This window comes from Callospermophilus lateralis, chromosome 9 (genome assembly GCF_048772815.1).
Source record: "Callospermophilus lateralis isolate mCalLat2 chromosome 9, mCalLat2.hap1, whole genome shotgun sequence".
Taxonomy (NCBI): Eukaryota; Metazoa; Chordata; class Mammalia; order Rodentia; family Sciuridae; genus Callospermophilus; species Callospermophilus lateralis.
Genome location: NC_135313.1, coordinates 61518146 through 61543664, shown reverse-complemented (window position 1 = coordinate 61543664; position 25519 = coordinate 61518146). Strand labels below are relative to the sequence as shown.

Sequence of the window (25519 nt, the reverse complement as noted above, 5' to 3'; positions counted from 1 at the left end):
TGCAGGGCCCTTATTTGACTTTTTTATGGTCTATTTTATTGTTCTATGTTGCATTAGTTATTGTTAATTTCTTATTGTGCCTACTTGATAAAGTTTAATTTATCATAGGTATATAAACTAGTATTTACAGGATTTGACATTATCCATGGTTTTAGGCATCCACTGGTGATATTAGAAGGTATCCCCCATAGATAAGGGGGAATTATTGTGCTCTCTTTAGCCAAGCCCCTTCTGAAATAGGATAAGCCTATTATTAGTTACACATATTCTAATCTCAAGGTATTATAGTTTGGATCTGGAATGCCTCCCCAGGTCTCATGTGCTCAGAGGTGGGGCTTTGGGGAGGTGATTAGATCACTAGGGTTCGGATGGATTAATCCACTGATGACTGCAGGTACTGCTGGGAAATGAGACCTCTTTGGAGGAAGTAGGTCACTGGGGGCAAGCCCTGGAAGGGTTTGTCTTCTCTCTGATTCCTTCCTCTCTCTACTTTCTGTTGGTATGGGCTGAGTAATTTTTCTCTGCCACGCCCTTCCATCATGATATTCTACCTTGGAGCTAGCCAAACACAGTGAATCCTCTGAAACAGTGCGGGAAAATAAATTCTTCCTATTCTAAGTTGTTATTGTCAGGTACTTTGGTCACAGTGACACAAAGCAGAATAGCACACTAGGGTAATTTATTAGACTTTGACCTCTACAGAAATAATACAAACCAGCGGTTCCTAAAAGCTGGAATGTCTACTAGTATGAGGCACTTAACACATTTCTACCAGTTCACTGCATTCTTCTCAAAGAAATTCTACTGTTTATCTGAGCAAAGCCCTGAGCCACATCCAAGGCAGGAGTGGAGACACTCCCTTCCTACTCCTATTACTAACTGGCTCAATTCTGACTATTCAGAGAGAAGACAGCAGAAGGACCATGGAATCCTTTATTCTATGGCCTTTTAATTGTGCCCATGATATCTTGAAACATTATTATGCAACTTCAGCACACCTACATACAATCAAATATACAAGGAAAAGATGGTGACAAAAACTAAATTCTGGAACAAATCAAGATGTGGATGTAGTCTGTGTTAAATAGACTCAATGTGGTTAACTTACATACAGACCAGAATTACATGGTCCAAATATTACAATTAAATCTTTGCCTTTGAAATTTTGAAAATATGCCCATTTCTGGATATCTTAGTAGGATATTGCCAATCTTCTTCCTAAAGGATTATCTTTTATTCTAGGGGCAGATCCCTCTTAGTGTAAGAAAAAATATTCTTCTCTCTTTTTCTTATGATATTACGATTATAGTAGACAGTAATATTTATTTTGCCAAGTACTTTATCAACTCCAAATTTGGCCATTTTTTAAATCTTTGAATGACCTTCACAAGCTTAGAGAATAGTAAGGTAGAGTGTACAAATTCTCAATCTCAGTGCTAGGAATAAACTACCCGACTCTGATACTTTAAAACAAACAGCCAGCCAGTTGTGGTGGCATACACCTATAATTCCAGCAACTTTGGAGGCTAAGATAGTAGGCTCAAAGTTTAAGGCCAGCCTCAGCCTTAATGAGATCCTGTCTCAAAATAAATAAATAAAGGGCTGCGGCTAGGGATGTAGCTCAGTGGTAAAACACCCTTGGTTTCAATCCCCAGTACCAAACAAATAAAAGCATATACTTATTAACTATTTTTCATTTTTAAAAGACACATTTTACCTTATCAATACTCCTGAAGATTTTAATTAAATAATTTAAATAAATACACCTTTCAGGGATGAACATAATTTATCTTCAACCCTCAAGTTTATATTGTGCACAGATCCCTGTAACAAAACTCAGGTTAATAAAAGGAAAAACAAGGTTTATTAAGGTCTCCTAACCTCAGTGAAAGATAACTCAGAGCAGTGGTTTAGAACTCTGGTTCATCTTCAACAAAGAGTAATATGTTTTTAGAAAAGTGGCAAGACAAAGGAAAGAGTTTGTGGGAAACAGGGAAGGTAAGTTAAGGGGAGTAAATCAATGAAGGAGGTTTGTTCTGAGCCGATGATAGCTCTCTTCAGTGATTAACTTCTGTCTTTCCTTAAAAGATATCATCTTGGAACTTTAATAAGTAGGCTTTTCAGTCTACTGCAGAATTAATAGCTAACATACATTATCAATGTGTGGGATTTTCAGGGTGGGATAGTTTGTTTATTTAAATTTATTTTGGGGAAAGCAAATTATCATATTTTACATTCTGCTTCAAGGCAAATAGCAGGAGAGAAGGTAGCTTTTCTGACTCTGCTTCTTGACCATCTTCAGCTCTAATTAGGTATTTATGTCAAAGAGGAATATTTTGAGGTAATATATGCTTGTTTCCTTCATACCACATAAATATCACAAAAACACCAAAGAACTATAGCCAGACAATAAGATGGGCATTCTTTTATAAAGAAATGACAAAAAAAAAATCCAATCTTGTTATATACATTTATACATTAATTATAAACCATAGCAGTAAACGCTTTCCGAACATTGGCAATAAAAGCTGAAAAATTGTTGGTCTTCCTTACATTCTCTTGAAATTCTGCTAGGCACTCAAGATGAGGAGCACTATCTGATACTAGAAGGAAAAAAAAAAAAAGGAAAATAATATAAATGAGGGTTTTACTGTGTGTGGGAGAGAGTATTTCTAATGTAGATGCTTTCATTTGATTTGAATGTTAATTACATTTCTCTGAAATGCTTTCAGCATAAAATGATACACTTGATTTTCACATGCTAACTATCTTTTGGACCTTTCCTTTGTTTAATCTCTAAATATTCAAATCTTAAATACTACAAACCTGTTTTAAATTTAAACAGATGGTATTCAAGGGATTGAAGAGCTTAGTGATGCAGAATGCCATTTCCCACATCTTAGACCTATATATATTATTTTTAGGTACTTAAACTGTCTTAACAGTTTAACTCTCAAGTCATTTTTTTTCTCTGCAAAACTTTGGTCTAAATGACTTCTAGTTTCAGGCCACTGAATCAAAAAGAGAACAACTTTGAATGTCATTCCCTAATAACTTCAATTATAGAAAGAAATACCTAAGGTTTTACTTACAAATAAAATGGAAGTCATTAGAAATGGATGCTATTCCAGAAATGATATTTACAGCCTATTAATCAAGTGAGACTCAAAGTCACAAATAACAGTGTGGCCCTCATATGTAGAATACCAGATGATGCACAAGGAACAAGTCTCCAGTGACGGTGATCAAAGAAAAAGAATGATCCAGCTTTCTCTACCATCAAATTGTTTTCTGTTCAAGGGGAAGAAATTCAACCATACTGGATTTCCAGCTCTTCAGTAGAAATAGCTGAGGACAAAGACCATGATCATAGCAGAGACATAATAGCAAAAAGCATGGGTTCAAAATTTATCCTGTGGATTCTACTTTAATACACTATGAAATACTATGAAATTATAAGCTAATAAAGGAATTATAATTTACAGAAATTTGAAGAGCTAGGTAAGAAAAATTTTGAGTTTGCCTTTTAAAATCTAGCCCTCATTAGATTGGAAGATATTTACTAAAGAAGAAAAAAAAGAAACCAAGCAATTACAGATTAATTAGATTCTCAAAATATATATTCAACTAAGTCACGAGGGCATGACCAGAGCTAACTCTGCAGCTAACTGAAGTGTCTGTCAGCTAGAAATACTTTAAATGATAGCATAGGTATGATGATCTTTTTTTTGTTTTTTTTTGGTACTAGGGATTGAACTCAGGGGCATGCAACCACTGAGTCACATCCCCAGCCCTATTTTGAATATTATTTAGAGACAGGGTCTAACTGAGTTGCTTAGTACCTTGCTTTTGCTGAGACTGGCTTTGAACTCTTAATCGTCCTGCATCAGCCTCCAGAGCTGCTGGGATTATAGTCGTGCACCACTGAATATGGCCATTTTTCTTTCTTTTTTTTTGAATTCTGATAAATTAATTACTTGTACAGGGCCATTAGAATAAAAAAAGAGATAAACATATTTCCACTCTTTCATTGTTCATGCTATTATCAATCATAGATACATTCCCTATAAATCAAAGGTTTTTCAGCTTGCTACAGAATCAATAACTAACCTACATTATCAATGTGTGAGATTTTCAGGATGGGATAGTTTGTTTATTTAAATTTATTTTTGGGAAAGCAAATGATCACATTATGATGATTTTACATATGATTTTAAAGTTGCTGACTTGACTAAACTATAATATTCACATTCAGATAGAGATATCCTTTATGTTCTTTATAACGTTAGCTTTGAATTCTTAAAAGGGTAATTCATATTTGCACATGAAGTATAGTAATGTTTGGTCTTCTAGACTTTTCAGCCACTATGTCATCTTGAAGATATGTTACTTATTAAAACTCCAAGATGATATCTATAAATTAAAATGATATTCATATCCTATAGAAGACAAATCTCAAGAAGCAACACTGGTGAAGGAAGCAATGCCTTCTGGGAATACTATTTACCTTCATATTACTTTATATTCTGATTCAAATAACAACCGGGGATGCCAATTTTAAGCACAAGTTAAGAAATTTAAGTACATACCTTCATAGTCTCTTGCTTCATTTAGATGCAGAGAAAACATAAAGGGGCTCTCAGGATGCTTAGGATCAATACTAGTGAATATAAACTGCAATTTATTACCTGAAAAAAAAAGATTATTTATTATGAAAATATTTTGGAGGACCAAAGCTTTCAGTGGAGATAACCTTCTTTGATCAGTACATGCACTGCTAAGTATATGGAACTACTTCTTTTCCAAATGTAGAAGTTACAAATTAGTTTTAAAATACATTGCCACTTAAGTATAATGTTTATGTAATTTTTTATTTAAATAATATTCAATTTACCTATTTTTGATGACTGCATCAAAGCACTTGGTGTTTCTATGAATTTTCAATGCCTATACCAAAAAATAGGTAAATTGTATATTATTGAAATGAAAAGCTTTTGTCCTTCAAAGGATACTAAATGAAAAGACATCACCCAAAATGGAAGAAAATATTAGTAAATCATACATCCATTAAGTCTCGAATACACAGAATATATATTTAAAAACTCCTACAACTGAACAATAGAAAAACAAAGACTCAAAAAGATAAATATATGCCAGTGTTCACAGCAGCATTATTCCCAGTAGCCCAAAGTTACCCCAATAGATGAATGGATAAACAAAATGTGGTATAAATATGCTATAAACATTGACCAGCCATAAAAAGGAAGAAAGCTCTGATACATACTACAACATGGATAAGCCTTGAAAACATAAATTCTAGGTGAAATGAGCCAGACACAAAAGGATAAATATTGTATGATTTCATTTTATAAAAATATCTAGGATACGCAAATTCATAGAAACAGAAAGTAGAGGTTACCAGGGACTTGGGGAAGGAAGAATGGGAAGTTATTATTAGTGATACAGAGCTTCTGTTTAGGATGATAAAAAATTTTGAAATAGATAAGGTTGGTGATGGTTGCACAACATTGTGAATATAACTTAAATCACTGGATTGTACGTTTAAAAATGGTTAAAATGGCAAACTTTATGTTATATATGTATTTTACTACAATAAAAAGGCATGGTTAGTAATCCATGCCAATTCAAACAGGCTTGGGGCCAAGCAGTGGCAAATTAGAGAACGGCTGCATTTCCAGTTGCTCTGTGGCTCAGGATTCAAGTAGTGGAGACACTATTTCTCAGAAAGGTGCTGAGAATCTATTGGAACACTACAAGTTTATAGTACAGAGATGCTGCTTAGCTAATAAACCCAGGCAAAAGACAGTGCACCTTACTCTACACACAAATTTAATCATGCTCAAACTTTAGCCGTACTTCTCCAGGTCTCACCAATGGACATACACTCTTACACTCTTAAAACATAAACGGAATTAACACAAAGGCTGTGGACACCACACCTATGAGGAATCTCAATTCAGATCATTCTAGAACACTTTGGCAAGAGAATGCTGTCCCTAAAAAAGCCCACATTCCACACAAAGTGGAAGAGAAATCCATTCCAATAGATGTATAAAACCCAACACAGGAATACAAGAAATATATAAAGATAATATAATGCCTCCTAAATTTTATAATTCACCAGCAACTGACTCCAAGAAAAAAAAATAAATAAAGTGGATTAAATACCAAAGATTGAGCATAAAAACGATCAATGAATTTCAAGAGAACAAAGAAAAACAACTGAATGAATTAACAAAGTCAGTACAGGATATAAATGAGGAATTCAATAAGGAGACAGAGATATTGAAAAAGAAACAAATAGAAATTTTAGAAATGAAAGATATAATAATAAACATACAAAATGTTCAGTTGAAAGTCTAAGAGCATACCATGCTGAAGACAAAATCTCAGAGCTACAAGATAAAGAGAGTAGCCTTGAATATTCAGTTATTAAAGAAATTAAAATAACCATGACCAGAAAATACAAGAACTCTGGGACAACATTAAAAGACCAAATTTAAGAATCATTGAAATCAAAAGGGGTTGTGAGACACAGGCTAAAGGCATGGATAACCTCTTCAGGGAAATAAGAAAAACATTTCCAAATCTTGAGAATAAGAAGAATATCCAGATACAGCAGGCTTTAAGAACCCCAAACTGATGCAATCAGAAATGAACCACTCCATGACACGTTATGATTAAAATGCCTAAAACATACAGAACAAGGATGGAAATTTAACAGGCTCAACGGGATTGGGGAATCAGATTACATTTAGAATCAAGCCAACTAAATACTTCTGACTTGTCAGCACAAACTCTAAAATCCAGGAGGGCTGAGAATGATGTGTTCCAAGCTGTGAAAGAAAATAATCATTATTCCAGATTACTATATCCAGCAAAGCTATCCTTTAGAATCAAAGAAGAAATAAAATCCTTCTAAGATAAGCAGAAACTGAAAGAATTTAAAACTACTAAGCTTAAACTACCAAAAATAAGGATATACTACACAGAGAAGAAATAAGAAAAAACAAATCCCATTTGAATGAACAAATTTCATTTGAAGAGTAGCTAAGCAAATGAGAAACGGGACCAAATTAAACATTAGAAATAAATTAAAATAGCAGGAATTAAGATACATCTCTCTAACAATATTGAATGTAAATGGTTTCAACTCTCCAATTAAAAGACATAGCCAAGGTGAATGGATTAAAAAACAAGACCCAATTATATATTAATGGGAAAAGAGAGCCACAAGCTGAAAGTGAAAGGAAGGAAATTGATATACCATGCAAATGGAGCCCCAAAACAAGCAGGAGTAACTCCTCTTATACTCAACAGAGCTGACTTCAAGATATTAAAGACAAAATAATCCACTTTATACTGGTAAAGGGAACAACCCAACAAGAAGCTGTAACAATAGTAAATATTTATCTCCAAAATGTTGGTGCACCTTACTTAAAAGACACTTTTTGAGTAAAAGACTCAGACAGATCCCAGTATAATAATATTAGGGTAATTTCAACAGATCTCTCTCAACAATAGATAGGTTATACAGATATAAACTCAACAAAGACTCTTCAAACTTAAAAAATATAAATCAAATGGAATCAACATATATTTGTGGACTATTTCATCCCCAAAGAGCCAAATACTCTCTTTTCATCTGCTCATGATCCTTCTCTAAAACAGACCATATTTTAGGTCACAAAGCAACTTTTAGCAAATACAAAACACAAAACAAAAAAATGTAATTCCTTCTACCTTATCTGATGATAATGGAGTGAAATTACAAATCAATGTTAAGAAAAACCTATAGAAACTATATAAACATATGAAGACTAAACAATATACTTTTGAATGATGATGGGTGATAGAAGAAATCAGGAAGAAATTCAAAAATTCTTGGAATCAAAAGAGAGTAGTTATGACACAACATCCTCTAGGACATTATGAAAGTGGTTCTAAAGGGAAAGTTTATAATTATGAGTGCCTATGTAAGAGAATTAAAAAGATTCCAAATAAAAAAAAAAATCTAATATTGCATCTCAAGGTCCTCAAAAACCAAGAACAAAACATTTCCAAATTAGAAGAAAATAATTAAGATCAGAGCCAAAATCAATGAAATAGAGAATATAAAAACAATACAAAGAATAAATGTAATGAACAATTAGTTTTTTGAAAAGAAAACAAGATTGATTAACCCTTAGTAAAACTAACCAAAAGAGAATGAGCAAAGACCCAAATTAATAAAATTAGAGATGTAAAAAGAAAAAAATCACCCAAGACATCATAGAAATCCAAAGAATTATTAAGGAATATTTTAAAAGTTTATACTCCAATAAATTGGAAAAACAAAAATAAACTGATACATTTTCAGACATATAAGACCTGTCAAAATTGAATCTGGAGAACATAAAAAAACTAAATAGACCAACAGCTAGCAATGAGATGGAAGCAGTAATAAAAAGTCTTCCAAAAAGAAAAGCCCTAAACCAGATAGATTCTCAGCTATATTCTACCAGACCTTTAAAGAACTAATCCCAATGCTCCTCAAATTTGTCCAATAAATAGAAAGTGATGGAGTACTTCCAAATTCATTCAATAAAGCCAGTTTTATCCTCATACCAAAATCAGATAAAAGGATACATCAAAGAAAGAAAATTACAGACCAATATTTTTGATAAACTTAGATTCAAAAATCCCTAGTGAATTATTAACAAATTGTGTTCAAGAGCATATTAAGAAGATTGTCTGTCATGACCAAGTTGGTTTTATCCCAGGGTTGGAAGAATGGTTTACCAACTTAAATCAATACATGTAATTCACCACATTAAAAACAATTAATGACAAAAACCAAGGAGTCAACTTAATAGATGCACAGAAAGCTCTGAAAAAGCTTAGCACCCATTCATGATAAAAACAATGAAGGAACTCGGGATAGAAAGAACTTACCTCAACATCATAAAGGCTATATATAACAAAAACAAAGCCAGCATAATAGTGAATGGAGAAAAACTGAAAGCATTTCCTTTAAAACTCAGAATAAGACATTCACTGCTCCTATTCAATATAGTTCTTTTTTCTGAAGGGAGGCATTTTTAATTTATTTTTATTTATTTATTTTTGTTGATTGATTCTTTTGAATTCCACATGACAGTAGAATCCATTTAAACATAATTATAAAAGCATGGAATATATTTTGCTCTAATTCAGTCCCAAGTACCTCTTCTTTCCATTCCCTCTACTCTACTGATCTTTCTGTCATTTACCCAGTTATTTTTTTCAATTAATTTCTTGTCAATATAGTTCTTGAAATCCTAGCCAGAGCAATCAGGCAAGAGAATGATATTAAAGGGGAACAAATAGAAAAAAAGTCGAGTTATCTATGCTTGCTGATGACATGATCCTATATCTAGAAGACTCAGAACTCTACCAGAAGACTTCTAGTGATAATAAATAAATTCAGCAAAGTAGCAGTTTACAAAATTAACATACAAAAGTCAATAGCTTACCTTTATATCAATAATAACTATTCAGAGAAAGATATCAGGAAATCAATTCCACTCATAATAGCCTTGAAAAAATTATAAAACTCCTAGGAATAAATCTAACCAAGGAGGTGAAAGACCTCTACAATGAAAACCATAGAACACTGAAGAAAGAAACTGAAGAAAACATAAGATGGAAAGACCTCCCGTGTTCATGGACAGGCAGAATTAGAATTGTTAAAAATGGCCATTCCACCAAAAGCAACATATCATCAAAACACCAATGACATTCTTCACAGAACCAAAAAAAAAAAAATGATCCTAAAATTTATTTGGAAAAAATAAAAGACTAGAATAACCAAAGCAATTCTAAGCATAAAAGCAATGCTGGTGGCAGCACAATACCCAACCACAAATTATACTATAAAGCTATAATTAAAAAAAAAAAAAAAAAAGCATGGTACTGGCAAAAAAAAAAAAAAAAAAAAAAAAAGACACAGAGACCAATGGTACAGAATAGAAGACACAAAGACAAACCTACAGATACAGTCATATGATCCTTGACAAAGGTACCAAAAATACATGTTGGAGAAAAGACAGCCTTTGTAACAGATGGTGCAGGGAAAACTTGTTATTCATATGTAGAAGACTAAGACTAGATCCTATCTCTCACCTTGTACAAAAGTCAACTCAAAATGGATCAAAGACATAAGACATAAGAATTAGAAACTATGCAGCTCCTAGAAGAAAACATAGGGTCAACACTCCAACATATAGGCTCTGGCAATGGCTTTTCAATAGGACTTCTCTAAAGCTTAAGAAATAATGCCAAGAGTTAATAAATAGGATGAAATCAAATTCAAAAAGCTTCTGCACAATACAGGAAACAATTAAAAATGTGAAGAGAGAACCTAGTCTTCTGACAGAGGATTAATATCCAAAATGGATAAAACACTTTTTTTTTTATTGGTTGTTCAAAACATTACAAAGCTCATGACATATCATCTTCCATACATTTGATTCGGATAAAACACTTAACACCAAAAAAATCAAATAACCCAGTTAATAAATGGGAAAATGAACTGACACTTCTCAAAAGAAGAAATACAGATGTCTAATATATGAAAAAATGTTCAACATCTTTAGTAAGTAGGAAAATCCAATCAAAACTTCATCAAGATTCATCTCACTTCATTTAGAATGGCAGCCATCAAGAATACAAACAATAATAAATGCTGGAGAGGATGTGGAGAAAAAGGAACACTTACATTTCAGATGGGACTATAAATTAGTATAAGCACTATGCTATGAAAATCAGCATGGAAGTTCCTGAAAAAACTAAGAATGGAACCACCATATGACCCAGTCATACTACTCCTTAGTTTTTATCCTCAAGAAATAAAGTCAGCATACTATAACCATACTTGCCCACCCATATTTCTAGCAGCACAATGCACAATAGTCAAAGTAGGTATCTGCCAATGGATGAAGGGATAAAGAAAATATGGCATATGTACATGATGGATTTTATTCAGCCATAAAGAATGAAACTATTTCATTTGCAGGAAAATGAATGGAACTTGAGAACATTAATTGAAGCAAAATAAGCCAAACTCAGAAAACCAAAAGTCATATCTTTTCTTTTCTATGCGGAAACTAGAGAGGAAAAAAGGAAAAAGTTGTGGAAATCAAAGGGAGATCAGTGGAGTAGAGGAAATGAACATATAGGGAGGAGGGGAGGAAAAGAGTTAATACTAGAGAATGATATTAGTCAAATTATATTGTGATATTAAGTATATGTAACAACAAATCTCACCATTTTGTACAACTAAAACACATTAATAAAATAATAAGCATTGTCAAATTTAATCTGACACTTTTCTAGTTACCTAGACTTAAATTCAATCTCCAAGAGACCTTCAAATTCTCCCAAAGGAGTAAATGCCTGGCAGAAATTCAAGACCGATGCCACAAAATATAAATTCACATGCATCTTATTTGTTTCTGTAGCATAAGAAATTAGGAAATTTCATTAAAAATTCTTTTAATGATAAAAACCCTTCAGAATCTTCAAAAGTATTATCTTTAAAATGAAATAATTATGTTAGTACACCAGATTTTTAAACTGCTAATAGTAATGGGAAGAATGCATGCCAATGAAGAAACATATCATAAGATGCTCAGTTAGGCAAAATGGAGAATTTAATTTGAGTTCTCACTTTCTCTGAGAATATAAGGGGAGAAAAACAAAAGGAAAAAAAAAAAAGCTGAAGTGTTTTTCCTATTCTCTTACTCAACAATCAAACAGAACTCTTCTGTGGCCATATGTGTGGAGCTATCTATCCCCAATCTTTGTACCAAGCAATCAATCAGTTCTGCAGTAGACACTAGCTGGTTGTCCCCAAATTCAATTCAGTTCTGATACTATCTATTTGGATACTGCCCAGTGCCACAATCCCCTCCTGTTCAATTAATTTGCTTGAACAGCATACAAAAATCCAGGAAACACTTTACTTATTTACCACTTTATTATTAGGGATATTACAAAAAATAGAGATGGAGAGATTTATAGGCAAGGTTTAGAAGGATCCTGGAGCTTGTATGCCCTTTCCCATGCACCACCATCCAGGAAACTCTTCATGTTCAGCTCTCTCAAAGCTTCCAGACCCAATCTTTTTGTGGAAGCTTCATTATGTAGGAATGACTGACTAAATCATGGACGATAAACCAAACCATCCCCTATCCCCTCATCCCTCTTCAGCAGCTGGAGGATAGAGCTGAAAGCCCCAGCCCTTTAATCCTGCCTTCGTCTTTTAGGTGGCCAGCCACCATTCTGAAGCTACTGAGAGGCTGCCTGACATCAGTCAACACATCAGCATACAAAAAGGTATGCATTAATTTTGTGATTCCAAGGGTTTTAGGATTTGTATGTCAGGAAATTGGGAGAAAGATCAAAGAGCTATTCCATCATATCACACTTCCTTAAAACATTATTTCCTGACTTTGATATACTATGATAAAGTTCTATTTAAACTCTAAAAATAATTTTAAAGGCTTAAAACTGGCTGTTTAAAAACAGAACTAAACAAAACAAAAAAGCACCCCAGGAGGACAGTGAATATATATTTAGAATTCAAAACATCAAAAGTTCAGAGCTGAACCTTTTATTTTCATCTAACCAAAGGTTATTATTATTATTATTTACTAAAAACTCACTCCAACTGATGGAAAAACAAGACTAATAGGTACATGGTAAAGGACTCAAATAAAATAAAATGAGTAAACAAATAGAAAAAAATGGTCATAAATTCCTTCATTAAAGAAATGCACTTAAAAAAAAAAAAAGCTCTATTCCTGTCTAGTTAATTGACAAAACAACACAAAGCTTTTTAGAAATACAATTCTGGTGATAAGAGAAAAAATTCTGAGATATCTTAAATTTAAGTGCTGGATGACAAAGGAAAGGAGAAATGGGGGAAGCCTTCTCAGTTAACCAACTATGGGCCAAAAAGGAAAAGCCAGTTCACATTCTTGAATGTATGTTAAAATTTTACCTCAGTCCCCATCACAATGCTCTATGTGCCAATGCAACCTCAGTAGAACCCCAACCAATTTAAAGTAGTAATTACTTTTCCTCATGAACTGTCCTTGTATCCTAAAGCTCCACCCACCTTTTCATAATCCCTTCTCTCTTAACTACAACCAATAATGTATGTTCAACGTAATCAACATATGCCTTCTTTCCCTGAATTTTCATTATTAGAAAATGCTCTTAGATCTGGCCTGGTATTTGTTGCTATGGGAACTTGTTCCATGATGGGTCTTTTATTTCCAACTAACATCTGTAACTGCTCAATAAATTCTTTTATTTCAGAGATTTCTTAGTCTTAAGAGTTTTGGTTTCAAACTGGCAAGAATACAATGAAATGTGTTCACTTGGACATTATAGATAGGTAGGCATAAAAGAGTTAACAAAGTAGATCTGAGATGGAAAGCCCTGCTTGCTAGGGTGGCCCTTGATTGGTATCTTGGGTTCCCAAGATCACCCAGGTTTGATAATTCACTGGGACTTACAAAAGAAGGAAACAAAGTCAGCAAAGAAAAAAGATGTGTGAAATCAAGTTCAAGGAAAATCAGGCAGAGCTTCCAGAGTATCCAGTGAGTTTTCAGTTGACAATACTTTATCACATGTGACATCACAATTTGATGCTTGAAGGAATTAAGTGTGTCCTGGGTGGTTTTACTGGGAAAGGATTCGGATATCTTGTGCCTAGTTTCCCCCTAGACTATACTGTGTGACTTTCTTCTGTGCTGAAGCTGTTTTGTATCCTCTTGCTACAACCAATCTTAGCCATGACTACAATTCTGTAATAGTAGTCCTCCCTTAACTGTGGTTTCAGTTACCTACAATCAACAAAGTTCCAAAAATATTAAATGGAAAACAAAAAATAAACATTTCATAAGTTTAAATTTGTGCACTGTTCTGAGTAGTGTGATGAAACGAATGCCATCCTATTGTCTACCTAGGACATAAGTCATCCCTTTGTCGAGCATATCCTCACTGTATTCAGTACCTACCTCCTTATGGGTGGTCATTTAGTAGCCATCTCAGTTAAGATTACCTGTCACAGTATTGCAGTACTTATGTATTTAACCTAATGGTCCCAAAGTCCAAAAATAATGATGGTGGTAATTTGGATATGGCAACAAGAAGCTATGAAATGCTTCCATTAAGTGAAAAATGGAAAAGAATCTCCTAGGTAAAGGTACAGAAAAAACATAGTAAATAAAGGATTCAATACTATCTGCAATTTTAGGAATCCACTGGGCATCTTGGAAGTACCTTCTCTACCCCATGGCTAAAGGATGACCACTATATACGCTGAGTCCCAGTGAATCACCAAACCTAAGGGTGATCTTGGAGAGAACCGAATCAACAGCATTGCTACAGAGAGGCAATATATTCATGTAGCAGCCATAAAAATATTCATGTGCAAGCTAGTAATTCCTCTCTGGGAAATAATTTCATGGAAATTATATAAGAAACTAGCTAAGACTATGTTTGCTATAGTATTTCTAAAATGGAAAAACTGGGAAAAATCCAAATGCTGTCAGAAGCAATGCATGTATTAAACAATCAATAAAAGATGAAATAAATTGTGCTATATTAATAGAATGGATAATTTCATCATCATTTTAAAATGACCAGTTTTTAGGCTATCACAACAAATTGTAATTTTTTCCTATTTTCTGAAAAGCTAATAATGTCATTTTTTTAGTTTAAAATATTTTAAAAATTCTCCTCAATGTAAGGATGTTATGGAGGTTGAGATTGTGGCTCAGTGGTAGAGTGCTTACCTCACATGCATGACATATTGGATTTGATCCTCAGCACCACATAAAAATAAATAAATAAAGATACTGTGTCCATCTACTACTAAAAAAATATTTAAAACAAAGAAAATGAAGATGTTATGGTTTGCATATGAAGTGTTTTCCAAAAGCTCCCACATGAATGCAAGAATGTTTAAAGGTGAAACGATTGGACTTAGAGAGCTGTAACCTAATTATCCATCCTAGTTTAAAGGACTAGGTGGTAACTGTGGGGAGGTGGGGGTGTGGTGTGGCTGGAGGAGTGGGTCACTGGAGATGTGTCCTAGAAGGATGCATCTTCTCTGTGGCCCCCTCCTCTCCCTCTCTCACTGCCTCCTGATTGCCTTGAGCTGAGCAGCTTTCCTTTACTGGGCTTTTCCCCCTTGATATGGGGCCTCACCTTGGGAGCATAGCAATGGACTTAATGGATTGAGACTTTAGATATCATGAGCGGAAATAGACTTCTCTTCTAAGCTGTTCTTGCTGGGTATTTTGGCTACAGAGATGCAAAAGCTGACTAAAACAACATACTTTCTCTATTCTCCTATATTGTACTTAAATTAATATGCTTACTGTTGGGAGTCTCCCTGAGAACTCCCCGGGCCTTTCAAACATGGCGGTGGGCAAATTGCCAGTGGGCAGATAACAAGTTGTTTTGAAAACCTTCTAACTGGCCCTCCCGTCTTCTGTACTCGTGGACAGTTCGTGCCCCCCATGAATCTTATGCAGGGCGGACATGCGTACACCATAGGTGATGACCTGACCTTTACTATGATTGGCCCAGGAGCTTCCTGGTTTAAGATAACTAACTCTCACTTTCTATATAAACTAGCACCAGCTTGCAGTAAAGTGCTTCATCTTTGTCACTGCTGTCTGTGTGTGTGCATTTTAATCTCCGATGACGAACCCTGGCCTTTCACTTACCATAAATTTTTCTAATTTCTAGTCCAAGTCGATCTTTATACAAATCTGCTGATTTCTGCAGTCTTTTCAAACTCTCTTTATTAGCTTTGTTAGCATTAGAAATAGCTGTAATTAAAAAAAAAAAAACACAATATTTCAACATATTTTTGTTGTTATTTTCATTTCTGTTTGCATTACTGGGAACTGAACATGACTCAAAAATGATAAGACAAAGAAAAGTTACATCTCTAGCCCTCTTTTATTTTAACTCACTAAATTACTCTGGCTGGTCTCAAACTCATGATCCTCCTGCTTCAGCCTTCTGAGTAGTTGGAATTAGAGGAACACACCATGGCACTTAGTTTGTATCAAATATTTTAAATAACAATGCTCATTCAATTAATTTTAAGAAACTTGAACACAAACATTAAAATGATGCAAATCATAAATCTGTTTAAATTTATTCACTTTCCATCTTCTGATAGCAAAAGGAGTTTCTATTCATTCAAGATTATAGAGAAAAAAATTGCTTGAGATACAGATAATTAGGCCAGGGATTTGTATGGCTAACAAAGAAATAGACTTCTTTTATCTACTTTGGTTTTTCAATATATCCAAGGACAAACTAATTGCTTCATGGGGGGAAAAATAAAATTCTACTCCTTTAGGTATAACTATTTCTCATGAGAAAACAGCCTATTCCATGCTAATTACATTTTTTTAAGTTAGCACAATAATCCCTAAATAATACTTGGCAGATAAAAAATAATAATTTCACAATCTAGTTTTGGATAGAACTCTACAAGAAAAAGCATTAACAAAACAAACTTGTTACTTCCAAGAGATTTAAAGGATTGAATGCTTAGTTTGTGGACAAACAAGGCTCCTTTATAAGTGAAGGAAAGGTAGGACAGGAAAGGTTTTAGATAAAGAGACTAAGCAGCATAACAAAGTGCATACATTACCTGGCAAAGAACGTATGGTCAATGAATATTTGTTGCATAAATCACACTAAGGCTTCTCTAAGCAAATCTTATTTAGTTACACTGTCTCCCATTCTGCTTAATTAAACCCTCATATCAATGTCATCATTACTCTGGTTATAACAAATTAAAGGAGAAAGACTTTTAAGCAAAACAAGAGAAAATAAAATCCACTTAGTTAACTTTCCTGATACCTTAGAGAGGGAGCTGATGGCTATGTCCTGAGGTATATTATCCATTTCTAACAATGAAAGAGCACAGGCAGGATGCTACATAATTGTGAACCATTACCATTTTCAAATTTAGACCAGTTTTTTAAGTATGTTTATAACTGGAAACTTACTTTCTTTTTTCCTAGAATATTCTTCCTTAAGATCCTGGATTTTTGCAGTCAGTACTTCCATTTCCTGCTTTTTGTCTTTTACTTCAGTGATCAACTTTAATAGAGTATCCTTTTTTTCTTGAATGAGCTTATTCTGCCTGCAGATCTCTGCAAGAAGCACAAGGTATTAACTACAAGATATATGCTTTGCTGTCTGACACGTAGCTAAAAAATTCCAAAAAAAAAATTAATTGACTTTCAAAAGATTGATAAAGAATGCTTTGATAAGCATCTCCTCATGACTCAAAAATTATAAGACAAAGAAAAACAACAACAAAAAACCCCTAATGTATTCTTTCCTACTTGCCTGAAAACAAAAATGGGAAAACAGAAATGCTTTTTAAAATAAGTATACCAAATTAAACAATGAAACAGAAAATCAGAAGATCACGATCCTGCAGATCCCCATTCCAAGTAAGTACATAAACAAAATCTACCACCAAAGACAACCAAACTCTAGGAAAATAGCTTTACAGTGCCTTGAAGAATCAGCTAGTCCTAACGTTATATAAATTGTTTGGAAATGTACTAAAAAGATAGAAGGAAGGGGAGGAAGGAATGAAGGCAAGCAGGCAACTCTGAGCAAGTCAGCACAATTCAGAAACTAACTCAATAAAGGCAGCCACTGTCCCTCTATCAACAACCCTACAAACTAATCTCACTTGAAAACATAGGTGTAATAATGCTTAATAAAATAATGACATATTAAAAATAATCTCCTAAGGCTGGGGCTGAAGTTCAGTGGTAGAGCGCTCTCCTCGCATGTGAGGCACTGGGTTCAATCCTCGGCACCACATAAAAATAAAGATATAAAATAATCATAATAATCTCCTAAGGGCAAATATGGCTGCATATATAGAGGAGGTACAATATTAGGAAAATTCATCATATAAGCAGACATTTCAAAGACGCTTCATATAAATTCAGTACCCACTCCCGATACTGATTCTTCAACTAGACATAGAAAGTCATTTCTCTAACATGAAACAAAAACCTTTCAAATCCCATATACTAAAAGTCATGTCTAAAAGGAACAAAACAAGAGTGACTGCTATCATTGTGATTTAATATTTTTCCTTAGAAGTTTCTGTCCAATACAAGATGTATTTACTTAGTAAAAGTACTGGAAAGAAAAAGATAATTTCATTACATGTAGATAACAGACATCTATCTACAATATTTTAAAAATCTACTGAAAGTTCATAAGAATTTGTGGTCTACCACAAAAATCAACAGCTTTCATAAATAACACACATAATTAATTTACAGGTGACAACAGTTGTGTTTATGCTAATAACTTTAATATTAGTTTTTGCTATTCCATGGTATTGTTAAGTACCAAAATACTTAAAAATATATATAGCTATTTGATACTTATCAGCACCTCATTTCCCTTTCTTGGCTTTAATCCCTCTAGCTGTCCTGTGTCCTGGTCACTATCTCTACAAGTCCTCCTAGCCCTATTAACCTCTCGGCTTCAGCAAGCACCCAAACCTCTCATACACATGCTCAATATAAAATAGTAATAAAGCTTATACATTAAACTGGCCAGGCGTCTTTGCTGGGAAAAAGAATAATCCTGGCAAAGCCACTATTTCCTCTGTTGGCTGGAAAACAAACACAATGGCTCTACTTGGGGCCTACTGTCCAGAGACAAAGGTCCCAAAAGTGCCAGTCAGGAAGCTAAATAGGCAGGATGACACCAAAAGCCTAAGAACTGTATAGCTCTATAATATACTTATGAATTTCTGAATTAAATTACTAATATTTAAATAAAATCTGAACACTTCAAAATAAAATGCCATTAACCATTAGTCCTGCATTATACTAAATAACCCAAAATATCTATAGTGTCATTTAATTCCAGTACTGTAATTATAAGTGAGTATGTGTTCCAAGGATAAGTATTATAGGAAGTGGTTTTTTTTTTTTTTAAAGTTAAATAAATCTATCACAGAACTTCTAAGGACCTTAAATACCATGAATCTTCAAAAGGGAAATGGTACTATGACCTCTTTTTCAAACTGAACTAAGCATTAAATTCTTTGCTTGAGGAACATCTCTAAAGACCAGGAAGCAAGGAAGTCTCATTAACAGTGATAACAAACAAAACATTCAAGAATAACCTAGATCAAGAAATATTTAGGTTTTGTATGAAAAATATTGTAACTCTTATCTGAGACACATGTGACTTGGATAGCTGACGTGATATTTTATGCTTCTAAATATTACAAAGATGCCAACATTTCCCAAATTCACTTCTACATCCAATACAGCACCAGTGTGTGTGTGTATGTGTGTGTGTGTGTGTGTGTGTGTATGGCGGGGAGGGGGAATCTAACAAAATTAAATTAAATTTGTCTGACAATACACGTGAGAATAGTTAAGAAAATGTAAAGGAAAAAGACTTGCCCCATCACATATAATGTTTGTGACTGAGATACTTACAATATAGTGGGGTGCTAGTTGAAGAACCTACATAGAGTTCAGTGAAACAAAACAGAAACCCCCAAACAACTGTTAGGGCTATTTAGGAAGTCGGTATGATAAAGAAAATATAAAATCAGTGATCAAGAGGCAGATTATTCCTTAAACAGTATCACAACCCAAATTAAATTTCATATTTATTAAATATCTAAGTATAAAATGAGATCTTATAAAACTTGAAAAGCAATATTTGTGAATTTTATATTAAAATTATATGAGGAAAGACCTTCCTTGAAACTTAAAAAGCAGAAAATTTACATAAGGTATTATGTAATTTATATAATTTTATGAATTTACTTCAGGTTTTAGACAATGCTATTATACAGGTCTTGTTCTTTCTCTTTTTTGTTTTTTCCTGCAGTACTGGAGATTAAACTCAGAATCTTGCACATGCTAGGAATGTGCCACTAAGCTATATCCTAGCCCTTTTTTCTTTTGAGACAGAGTCTCCCTAAGTTGCTGAGGCTGGCCTTGAGCTTAAGATCCTCCTGCCTCAGTGGGCTGGGGATGTGGCTCAAGCGGTAGCGCGCTCGCCTGGCATGCGTGCGACCCGGGTTCAATCCTCAGCACCACATACAAACAAAAATGTTGTGTCTGCCGAAAAACTAAAAAATAAACATTAAAAAATTCTCTCTCTCTCTCTCTCTCTCTCTCTCTCTCTCCCTTTAAAAAAAAAAAAAAAAAAAAAAAAAAAAAGATCCTCCTGCCTCAGTCTCCTGAGTTGCTGAGATTACAGGTATGCACTACTGTAGGGGGCTTTTATTCTTTTTTAAAAGAGGAGGAAAAAGGACTCAGCAGTTTAATAACTAATCCAAAGCTAGGATGCAATAAATAAATGGATTCAAACTAAGATCTTGATTTCAAAGGCAATGCTTTTGTTCATTAAATTATCCTCTTCCAACACTGGGTTACTATTTAATCTAAAGAAGACACAAATACAATTTCCTGAGGGGTGGGGGAACCAGAAAAGGGAGAAACAGACAAAAAATAAAATGCAGATGTCTAATAAACAGGAAAGATAATTTAATCTCAGTAGTAATTATAGAAATGCAAATAAAGCAATAACATGCCTATTTTCATTTATGATAATATTTACAAAATAATAACTAGTGTTGAAAGGAATGCTAGAGTCCTACAAAATATTTTGACCCTATAAAACAAAAGGGCCTTAAGGATATTTCTGTCCTTTATCTAGCAATTCCATTTTTACAAAATTATCCTACGGAAACAGGATATGTACAAATATTTATACAAAAAACACTTTTTATGATGAAACTAAAACATCCTAGATGTCTAGTAAGTAAATTATTAAAATGATACATCAGTAAAGTGGGATGTGTTTTCAAAGAATTTAGCAATACTTTCAAAGTAGGAAAAAAATGTAGTTATATAGATACCATTCTGCTAAAAAGAAAAAAAAATCTACATAATAGCTGGACACAGTGCACACAACTATATTCCTAGGGACTCAGGACCTAATGTAGAAGATTGGCAAGTCCAAAGCCAGCCTCTGCAACTTAGTGTGACCTTGTCTCAAAATATGAAATAAAAAAGACTGGGGATGAAGACCAGTGATGGAATACCCCCGGATTCAAACCCCAGTTCCAAAAAAAAAAAAAAAAAAGGAAAAAAAATCTAGATAGTATATGAAAAATAAAAGCTAGAAGGTTATGTTATTTTTTTAAATGTAGTTCTCAACATTTCATAATTTTTTAAATTTTTTGTTATTTTTCAAGAATCTGACATGATCATATGTCAAGTATAATTTTAAAATAAATAAACCTCGAGAAACACTAGTATTTAAAGGCGATGACTAACTAGAATTGCACTGCAAAATAAATAAATAAATAAATAAATAACCAGAGTTAAAGTCAAAAGTCTGAGCTCCAATTTGGCTCATCAGTTGTTTCTCAAACCCCTGCTCAAAACGCACCTTCTAAAACCTCATTTATAAAATGGGGATAGAGTAAAACGGCTACCCTTACTTCATAGGGCTAAAGCACCCAACGATGTGAAAACAGTTTATAGGCAATATGCAAATACCATATACATGAGTATTTTTATAACATTTGAACTATGTGGACTTGTGGCAATATAAAACAAAGGCCTCAATGTTGCATGACTATTATTTTATGTGTATGCAGTCAGCCAGGGCCATATTTCAAAACATCACCATTACTCTTAGCACAGGAACCCTCTCTTGCACTTTCCTTCTAATGTAGAAAGGTCAGCATGGTACACTGGAAAGAGCAGACATTTTGGATACAATCCTAGACCTTGCAGCCACCTAATGTTTGACCTTAGCCAAGTTTTTAACCCCAGTGAGCTTCAATTTCCTCATCTGTGAATCTGTTAAGACAGATTTCAGGATTTAGATAGCTTAAGAGGGTCCCATAACAGATGCACTTTCAATAGATGGTCTTCCTGCATCTGATAACCTGATGGAAGAGATGCTCCAGGTGTGCTAGAATGTTTGGCTATTTTGTTCAGCTGCACCTTCCCAGAATAGTACCTACCATAGACTATAGCTCAACAAATATTTGGTGAGTGGAAGAATCCCCTCAACCTTTCCTACTCCCAAAGTATCATACCTTATCAGTGCATCTTAATGGTCCTATCTGTGATTTCCCAATGTTGACAATACCCTTTCTGGGTTCCTCATCTTCTAGTTTCTGTGACCTTCTAACTCTCTCTAGTCTCTAACTGCTAATTCAGTCTTTCCTGATCCTTTCCTCTAACCTCTCTCAAATTATAGAGAGGCAATGCAATGTGAATATGAGTACTCTTGAGTCAATTTGATGGTTCTCATCAAATCACAAGCTCTCTGAGCTTGCAATCTCATCAATAAAACAGGATGACGACGACTACTACTACATACATACATACATACATACATACATATATACTTGGGAGAAATGTCATAAGGATCAAAGGAGATGGTGTATGTAGAATACAGCACAGCACCTGACACATAGTGACAATTCAATAAATATTTATTATTATACTATGGTTATCTTCTTTCACTCTACCCATCCTGTCACAGTTCAATTCCCCAAATACAATAAAGACTCCCAAATCTCTATCTTCAGCAAAGATCCATTTCCTGGCTGGCCTTCTGATCTATCTCTTCACTGCCTACCAGACATTGTGCCAGGCGCATGGCACAATACCCTTAACATATTTGCTCAACACATTTAAAATTGAGCCCATCTTTGTCTACTTCCCAGCCCTAAAAACATGTTCCTCCTCTTCTAATCATTCACATAAAGAAATGCACCACCATATCGAAAGGCAGGAAACATCCTAGACCATGCTCACCTTCAGGACAGCAGTCACAAATGAGTCTACCTCCTCAAACCTGCCAGTGGTCTAAACCATCCTCATTGTTTGCCTGAACTACCACATTAGCTTTTTCCTTTCAGCTGGTGGCCCACTCTTACTCCCCTCCCATTTGTTGTATGTGACATTGCCCGAGTTCTTTTTCCTAAAATACAAATCCAATATCATTTTTTAGGTTAAAATCCTACAACAACTCTTTATCTCTCCCCAAAATAAAGCCTAAATGCCTTTATACATCATGTAATGTTCATCAACATCATGTAATATCCATCAACTGGCCAACCAATTCTCCTTCCAGTCACTTCACCACTTCCCATCCACACTGTACTCTGACCATTCCAGAATTCAAAAAGCTTTCCAATTTCTACCACATTCCATATGCTGTTCCCTCTCCTTCCTAGTAGTGCTGAATTTGATGAACTTCCTCAATCCTATTCTGCAAACTTCTACAGGGTAGTACATTTAATCAGATTGTTTAGGTTCCAGACATGTTTCTGTTCATGACCTTGAACAAGTTATTTTGCCTCTCTGTGCATATTCCCTCATCTATAAGATAGAATTAAAAATAGTATACATACATACCCCTTAGGATTGTTGTCAGAATTCATGAGTCAATATATGCAAAAAGCCTAGAACAGGATATAGCACGTGGCATTAAGGTAAGGGTTTGGCTATTAGACATTCTGCAACCCTCACTAAAAGAATCAAGCCCTCCAGATTCTATGACCGCACAGCACCCATTCCATTATCACAACAACTATTACAAGAGATTTTAATCATGGTTTCTCTGTCTATATCCTCTGCTAAATTATGAACAGATATAATTTATGCATTCTTGTTTCTTTAGTCCTGGACAATAGCAAGCCAATACTTGTTGAACTTCGGTAAAATATATTTCTGTTCAAATATAAACTTATCAAAAAAGATAATGCTTTTAGACTTTAGAGTATTTACAGTACATTTTCACATATTTGTGATTGATTAATATCTTCATTAATATTTAAGAGCATAGTTTTGAGATTCACAGTGGTAAAAATTGAATTTCAAACTTAATTTTCTAATCCCTAGGGATTCTAAAAGCAAGAGTGTTTAAAGGATCCAAACTTGATATACTCCCATTCCCTCCCTCACTCTCCCTCTCTCTGCAACACACACACACACACACACACACACACACACGTATTCCTTTTTGTGTATAGTCACAGAGGGGATAAGAAAAGCAGTAAGGAGCATAGAAACGTCAGAGCAGCTAAGAAAATGATCTTGTGTAAAAGTCTATCATAACACACAAGGAGTTACAAAGATAAATGTCTTATGTGCCACAAAGTGAGTAAAGGGGGCAAGGCAAGACAAAAGGGGGCTTAGCCAAAAGGGAACTATGGCAAGTGAAAGAGCACATGCCCCTTGTAAAAACACACCACTTTTAATAATAATGTTTAAAACATGGTGTCTCTAAACTGAGTGTCACTAATGCAATCTGACCTGTAGCCACAAGTTTGTGGCTTGTGTGTAGGAATTCAATAAAAACTACTGATTCACCCTAGACATTCTAGAGTTGCAGAAACAAGGATTTTCTATAAAAATATAGAAAGACTTTCAAAATCCTACCCAAAGTGCTGAGAGAATCCCAGCTTTTCAATTCAATGTGAAAATAAACTCACGTTTTAAAAATTGCTGACAATTACACAACAACATTAATAAATCTTTAAGTATAAAAAAATCTTACAAGTGAAAAAAAGAACAAATACATACAAAATGATACCATTTATATAATATTCCAAAACAATGCTAAACAAAATATTACTAGTTCTAGAAGGTGGGAGGAAGGTGTAACATGGGATGTCATATTTCTTAAACTGTGTGGTGAATACATAAATGTTTATTAGTTCATGTACATATAAGCACGTGCGTATGCATATGCGTGAATGTATTAATACACACATTACATTATCTTACTTGTATGAGGGATTTCATGACAAAGACGTTTAATTTAAAAAAAAAAAAGTCTTTGATCTAGTTTTTCACATACGATTTTGATATTCCAGAAACATCTCAATCATTTGTTCTTCTTCCTTTAATTTCACAGACAGCTTTTCTGGAACAGAAATTGGAATTAAAGTTTCAATTCAGCTGAAATAACACTAGAAAATAAAAAAGAATAGCAAAAACAAGTTTAAACTGTAGGTAGTACCTGCAAGTGCTTCAATGGAGTCTTTGAAGACATCTCTTAGTCCCACCATCTGACAGCGAGTGTCACTGAAAGTGTTTCTGAACTTATTTCCAAATTCATTAATGCTTTTATCAAAGCGTGCCAGCTCATCCTCCATCATTGTGTAAGACACTACAAAACACAGAACACATATTGTAAGTTTCAAGAATTACTGAAATCAAATAAACCACATATTCCAATCAAGCTATTTTGACAGTTGGACCCTTGCTGTTAGTTCTAGATATTACAGAATGTCTAATCAAGTCTCTTAGGCTTAACTATGGTTAAGTAAAAGCAAGAATCCAGGACAGCTTTACCACCTAAGGATTTGTTAGTAGGTAAGTGTAATTGC

General features: G+C 34.1%; 1 protein-coding gene across 1 annotated transcript; it reads right to left on the bottom strand.

Moving 5' to 3' along the window:
* Positions 1 to 2478: 2478 nt before the first annotated feature.
* Spc25 (SPC25 component of NDC80 kinetochore complex) lies at positions 2479 to 25288 on the bottom strand. Its single transcript, XM_076866562.2, has 6 exons — positions 25150 to 25288; positions 24988 to 25053; positions 17094 to 17240; positions 15789 to 15893; positions 4590 to 4688; positions 2479 to 2603 (listed from the first exon to the last, which is right to left on the bottom strand). The coding sequence occupies exons 1-6, from the start codon at positions 25286 to 25288 to the stop codon at positions 2479 to 2481; spliced, it is 681 nt and encodes a 226-aa protein (XP_076722677.2).
* Positions 25289 to 25519: the final 231 nt, after the last annotated feature.